The sequence below is a fragment of the Mytilus trossulus genome, chromosome 1, assembly GCF_036588685.1.
Source record: "Mytilus trossulus isolate FHL-02 chromosome 1, PNRI_Mtr1.1.1.hap1, whole genome shotgun sequence".
Lineage (NCBI taxonomy): Eukaryota > Metazoa > Mollusca > Bivalvia > Mytilida > Mytilidae > Mytilus > Mytilus trossulus.
In genome coordinates, this window is record NC_086373.1 from 12,043,114 (window position 1) to 12,050,087 (window position 6,974).

The following is a 6,974-nucleotide window of genomic DNA, read 5'->3' on the forward strand; positions in this document are numbered from 1 at the left end:
AAGTAGTGAACCTTTTTTTTACATTACAGAATAACACCAGATACACATCAAAGTTACAAAATATTTCATTTTTGTTATAATAATCTACTGCCTGTGTCTATTGAAATATTTCCCCGACAGAACTTTCTTAGATAATCATGACAATAAAACATATCATCTCTAAAATTCACATCATGTTTTAAAAAAAAATAAAAAAAATAACGACGTACGAAAGATGTCTAAGGAGGGTCTAGTTTGTGCAAAATCCGATCTGTGCATAAAAACAATTTAAAACATTTCTATCAAAACACACCCTTTAATGGACAACAACAATTAAAGGTATTTTTAACTCATAAACAATTGAGTAAAATGTCAGAATGAATCTTTATCCACGACGTGAATCATCAACACAACACCAAAATCATAATTTGGTCACACAATGGCACTTAGGAATCAGCTGGACGGATTTCCAGATACTTTTTGATGTTTGGAACTGACTTGACTCTATCGACAAGACTCTGTATCGCGGAGTAGTCATCAATGGCACCAGAAAACGCTGCATCATTAAACCATTCCAAAATATCAAATAGAGCAATATCAGCTACTGTCAGCTGTTAAAAAAATATAAATTATCGTTATTTACAATACACCTTATCAATAATCCCGGCTGACCTGGCCGCTTGAACTTTTGACGCAAACAACAATCACTTTTCCATTGTGGCGTCAGATATTTTGTTTTATGACGTCGAAATTTTACGGGAAACTGTGTGATATTCAGTAATGGCGATAAGGTGTTATCAATATGTATACTGAAAAGACAATTTATGCTTTTTGCTACAACTATATTTATGAAAATTAAAAAAAATGCACTATTTACAGTTTTACAAAATTTGGTCCACATAATCTCCCTAGAAAATGAAACAAATGTCGTTTAAAAAAATAGCGGTCCATGCACTCGTTTTCTAATTAAATCAGTTTGAATGATAAACATCAGTCCAAAAATGCATCTTTTCCCGATATATCACAGTTTGACGGAGGTCGCGAAAATAACATTTTTTATTAGCAACGTCATTACCTCCCTGTAATTGTATCGTATGCCCTTAACGTGCATTCTGACATGAACATCATTTTAACTTTTGTTGGAAGAAAGTAAGTATCGTTTTGAATCCGAATGCCATAAGCAAGTAAAATACATCATGTTATTTTTTTATAGATTTTGTGTTTCCTGTTCAATACACAGTTCAGTGCTTTAAATTCAGTGGTTGTCGTTTGTTTTGTGTTACATATTTGTTTTTCGTTCATTTCTTTTTTTACATAAATTAGGCTTCAGTTTTCTGGTTTGATTTGTTTTACATTGTCGTTTCGGGGGCCTTTAATGGCTTAATATGTGGTGAATGTAGGACAGAAAGTCACAGGACAAAAAGTCACAGACAAAAAGTCACGGACAAAAAGTCACAGGACAAAAAGTCACAATTCATTTTTTACTGATTATTTTCTTTGAATAAAAACTGCTTATTTCTACAAAAATATTTTTGTATTTTTCTTAAACTATTGAATAAAAACCAACTTTGTAAACAAAATTTATCAAAAATATGTCAAAGATGATCAAATAATTGTTAAAAAAACAAAATGTCAAACTGGTTTGGCACTTAAATGGCTTCATTGTGCCAAGAAATATATCTTTTGCATGATTAAAATTAAATAAATCTTGATTTTTCAAGTATAATGACACATTTCCTAAACTTTAATATGAATATATGTATTAAAAAGTAAATATTTCAAGATATTTCTCTTATATATTCAAACAATTGTCAACAAATTATTTGTGACTTTTTGTCCTGTGACTTTTTGTCCTACCAAATTTGTGACTTTATATCCTGTGACTTTTTGTCCTGTGACTTTCTGTCCGTTTGGCCTTTGCTCATTGTTGAAGATCGTACGTTGACCTTTAGTTGTTGATTAAATTTCTATGTCATTTTAGTCTCTTGTGGAGAGTTGTCACATTTGCAGTCATATCACATCTTCTTTTTTATTTTATATACTTTAAAGTTAAAAGTTACCAAAATCTTCATTATTTTTCAAATATCCAACGGATTACTTACGTCAGATCCAACGAGATATTTGTTGCCATTTCCCTCCAAAACTGTAGTTAAAAACTTCAAGAACTTGGGTAGAGAGTTCTCCTTTAAAGGTTTTAATGCTTCTGCCTACAAAATATTTGTTGTCCCTTAATTAAACGTATTGCATCAATGAACGAATTGTCAGAAATAGAAATATTTAGTTTTGTAGGCAATGGTTATTTGTCACATTTTCTACATTCGTTTTGATGATATGAAATTACTCTAGTATAATGGTTTTTACCTTATTATCCTTTATTCAGTGTTATAAAGTGGAAAAGGATTGATTGATTGATTGATTGTTGGTTGCTTTGCGCCGCATTATCACAGAAAGAAGTGGGAAAGATACAGTGTTCTATGTTTGTAAGACTATAGGGGTAAATCAATATTGTATCCTGCATTTCTCTGGGATCTATATGGTGTATAAAGACACACTGGTCGTATCAGCAAAGTTTTAAAGTATGCCACTCCAAAATAAATTCATGTACTTCGGCCTGTTATGAACAAAATTAAGCTAGCGAGCGATAATCATAAATCTGACAAATAACAATAACAACAAAATTGTAAGAGTTTGACATATATTAAGTATGTGGATTGTTTTACTGTCGATGAAATTCTAAAATGGAAGGTTGATTATGTTTAAATAGAGCGATGGGTCAGAAAGTCTCTGCAAAAAGTGGCGAGATTTTTATTTAGGTTTCCAACGTTTCGGAGCAACCAATTCCGAAAACACTATAAATCAATTTGGAGTTATGACCTTATGATGTCTGAAAGGGACGAACTCTTTTAATATATATCTTAAAAAGTGTAAGATTCCGGTTCTCTCTGTTTTTGATATTATTTTGTATAACTTACCTTTTTTGTTTCATTTTTCTCAAAGAAGTATTTGAGCATATCTGTAACTATATCGTTAATCGTTTCTAGAATTACATCACATCTGGTGTTCTCCATATTATCCTTTCCATACAACCCTAGATATATAAAATGTATATACTCAAACCATGGAAGTATTTTAATTATAATGCATGTCGTTTATATGCTCAAATATTGTCACACCATGGAAGTATTACATATAATACTTCCATGTTCACACGAACTATTTTATAATGTGCCAGAAATTATATAAGAGTTTTGATACAAAAACTAAATTCAATTCTGTAAACTAATAAATCAAAATTCTGATTATATTTTACTGATTTAATCAAAATGATGATTTTAATCAGGAAAAATTATTTCCGTATAGTAAACAATTATTTGTGTTTCAGAACAGTTTAACAAACAAAACTATCGGTTCCTCTCTCCCACAATTCAAAGTGCAATCGACTGTACCGATACCGTTCACTTCTCTTCCGCACCAACTTCACCAATAATACATGATGATCTTGAAGTATATATTACAGGAACTGACGTTGTTTATCATTGTGTTGTTGTGCAATGGTATTTTTTGTATTCTTGTCTTTATGTGCTAATGTGCTTTGTCTATATGCCCTTTTGGGTTTTTTGTTTTTTTTTTTTTTGTTACATATTTGTTTGCTTTTGCAGTGATTATAATTACAACAGAATATTGACTGCCATACCCCTATTTTGACATTTTTACCTATTATGTTTTTTTTTGTTTCGTTCACACATCGTTGTCAATATAATGGAATTTTGTGCGCCTGACATACACATGAGAGGTTTAGCTTCAAACCAAGGTTTAATCCACCATTTTCTACATAAGTAAATGCCTTTACCTGATCTAGAATGTGACAGTTTTTATCAATTTGTTTGATGTGTTTTAACTTTTAATTTTGCAGTTTAACTATGGACTTTCCATTTTGAATTTTCACAGAGTTCGAGGTTTTCCCCCCAAAGATCTACGCAATGGTGTCGAAAACGTTTAACGCCATTTTTTTCTTTTAATCTTGACGCTGACTCAAGAAAATCCGATGAGACTGAGAACATTTTATTTCATAAATGGTTAGTGAAAAATTATTAGTATTGGGGAAAGCAGAGCCATGAGTCAATTGTAATAATCAATAAAAAGAAAGAATACTAACCCAATTCTCGAGCTAGAAATCGGACAATGGCACCACTCTGATTGATCATTTTCCCATCTACTGTTAAAACTGGCACCTGACCGTATGGTGTTTCTGTAATGAAAAAGAATATATAACTTTAATGATTAGAAAGTGTTTGCAAGCAACGAAGGAGAAAAGATTGAACTAAATTCGCGTTGTGAACTTCCTTTTGTAGGATTTTTTTTATTGTTGAGTTGTCTTCCTTTCTCCTTTATTATACCTTAACATATAATGCACTACTTTTTGCCAAAGAGTAGTGTTCCATCACTTTATTAATTGAATACCAAACATACATTATTAGTACATTGTTTGACATGGTAATCTAATCAATCTAAGGAACATTTACTTCACTACAATGCATGCAAATGAAACAAAAAAAATCAATTTCAAAATGAATCGATCCCCACCCCACCCCACCTTAGTAGCAATATACCAATTTCACCTGCATATGGAATATACATTTTCCAACTTATTCAGTATTCAAGAGCTTGCAATGTTCTGCTACGCAGACATTGTAAAACGTCCGAGTAGAAAGTTGATGAACCAGGGTAATGTCAAGGAATTCTCATCCATTTTCTAAAAACAATTTCATCGGAAGGTACCAAGAATTTGGGGATAAATATTCCGTATCAATTTCACAAATACGTCTTGAAGTATATATTCAGGGTTCTGACGTTATTTATCATCTTAATAACGTGTAATAGTATTATTTTATTTGTCTTTTTGAATACTAATTTTAATGTTTAGTTTGGGTTTTTTTTTATAATCATTTGACGTGGCTTGGTACTTATACATCCCATTATTGTGTTATTATGCTATGGTAAATTTTTGTATTCTTGTCTCGAATTTTTGTTTTTGTGCTTTTTCTATGCCCTTTAATGTGTTTTTGTTACGTTTTTTTTTTTTTTTTTAGTAATTTAGATCATAACACAATGCATACTGTTGTACCTCTATTTTTTACATTTTTACCCATTATGTCTGTTAGTTTTATTCACACATCGGTGTCAATATAATGCAATTTCATGCGACTTTCGTAAAAGTTAGAGGGTTCAGCTAGCTGCAAAACCAGGTTAAATTCACCAATTTCTACATAAAAAATGACTGTACCATGTCTGGAATATAACAGTTGTTATCCATTCGTTTTATGTGTTTGGGCCTTCGATTTTGCCTTTTCATTAGAGATTTCCCGTTTTGAATTTTCCTCAGATTTCAGTATTTTTGTGATTTTACTTTTTAGAACGGTTTCTGACAGAAGCGGTTCTACCTTAAATCCGTTTGGAACGCTCTATAGAGGAAAACATTTAAGACACTTCTAACCTACGTAAATATAACGGAATTTGATGAGACTGTCATTAAAGTGAGAGTGTTAGCGCTATAGAACCAGATTTAATCCCCCATTTTCTACATTTGAAAATACCTGTACCAAATCAGGAATATGACAGTTCTTGTCCATTCGTTTTTTATGCGTTTTGTTATTTGATTTTGCCATGTGATTATGATTTTCCGAATTGATTTTCCTCTAAGTTCAGTATTTTTGTGATTTTACTTTCTACAACAAACTCTGACTGTTGCCGTCTAGAAATAATTCTAAAAGGTTGTTCCCCACCAATGTAGAACACATGGAATATACATGGTTTTAAAAACAACAACTGAATTTAGTTTGATATGGTTCACTCAGGTTTAAACCCCCTATTGTTCTGTTCCTCTTTTGTTCCTATCAACCCATACACATCAAATCAAATCTTTTACAACCATATCATGTACACATACTGGCAAATTGTACTGCAAATGCAATAGGTATCAAACATAATTAAAAATTGCTTTGTCATGATAGCAAACATAACACTTTTGAGATTTTTTAAAGTTATAATGGAGAACACACATCCTTTTGTATTTACCGTAGTAAAAGCCCACAATGTTATCTCTTTTCATACAAATCAGTGACCCATATTGGGTAAAATATCGAAACTTAGAAGCAAATTAAAAAAATTCCAGAACGTGTTTCAAATTTTTAGAAGCAAAAAACGCATTAACTTTTCCAGGTTTATCTATAATCACAATAGATAATGATATAAACATTATAAAATCAGATATTTTGCAGAATGGTGTTGATGAACCATGATCGCCAATATTGCTATATGTATCATGATGAGTCAGCACATTTCTTATTTGATAAAAAAAAAAAAAAGGTTCAACGTTTTAGTATACCCAGACACACCATGCATCCTTCCTCACATAATAATACAGATTAAAATATCAAGTAGAAACGATATATATACTTACTGGGTTTGAATGCTAGCCATTCCTCCCCGGCTAATCTTTCGTCTTCGAATTCTTTACCAGCCGCAGCAAACATCAATCGAGCAAGTTCACCCCTTCCTTTTCCTTTGAAATACGACAATTTGTACGACGGCATTATTTATTTTATTCTATTCTTTTCACACTTATGGATAAAACAGGTTCTTCACCAGCTAAAAATCACTGATTCTTTGTTCTAGATTTTGAACTGACAATAGATATGTTCAATGACCTACGTAAAAATACCTGTGTTGATACAGGCTAGGTTAAACATGACATGTAAGTTTATACGGTTATCTTTCCGACAGGATAAATAGTAATGATCAGAAATATTGATTTAAATTGAGTATATATTGTAGCAATAGTTTCTGTGTTTTTTTTAAGGACGTAAACTATCTTTCTGAATCTTAGTGAACGCTGTAATGTATTCATCAAATTCAGTTCGTTCGCAAAACCGAATTTCAGTTTGAATTGTACATTCTAGTGTTGATTTCTTTTTATGGATGTCAACGAAATTGAA

General features: G+C 31.5%; 1 protein-coding gene across 1 annotated transcript; it reads right to left on the reverse strand.

Moving 5' to 3' along the window:
• Positions 1-275: 275 nt before the first annotated feature.
• On the reverse strand, positions 276-6,721 carry LOC134715354 (glutathione S-transferase 1-like). Its single transcript, XM_063577483.1, has 5 exons — positions 6,440-6,721; positions 4,136-4,228; positions 2,952-3,067; positions 2,082-2,186; positions 276-590 (listed from the first exon to the last, which is right to left on the reverse strand). The coding sequence occupies exons 1-5, from the start codon at positions 6,570-6,572 to the stop codon at positions 426-428; spliced, it is 612 nt and encodes a 203-aa protein (XP_063433553.1). The 5' UTR covers positions 6,573-6,721; the 3' UTR covers positions 276-425.
• Between the last annotated feature and the right edge of the window lie 253 nt (positions 6,722-6,974).

Excerpts from the sequence above, each read along its gene's own strand:
- LOC134715354 (XM_063577483.1), bottom strand. The coding sequence starts at position 6,572 with ATGCCGTCGTACAAATTGTCGTATTTCAAAGGAAAAGGAAGGGGTGAA. Across the intron at positions 2,187-2,951 it reads AGAAAAATGAAACAAAAAAG|GCAGAAGCATTAAAACCTTT; the intron begins GTAAGTTATACA and ends AATATTTTGTAG. Across the intron at positions 591-2,081 it reads AATATCTCGTTGGATCTGAC|CTGACAGTAGCTGATATTGC; the intron begins GTAAGTAATCCG and ends TTTTTTTAACAG.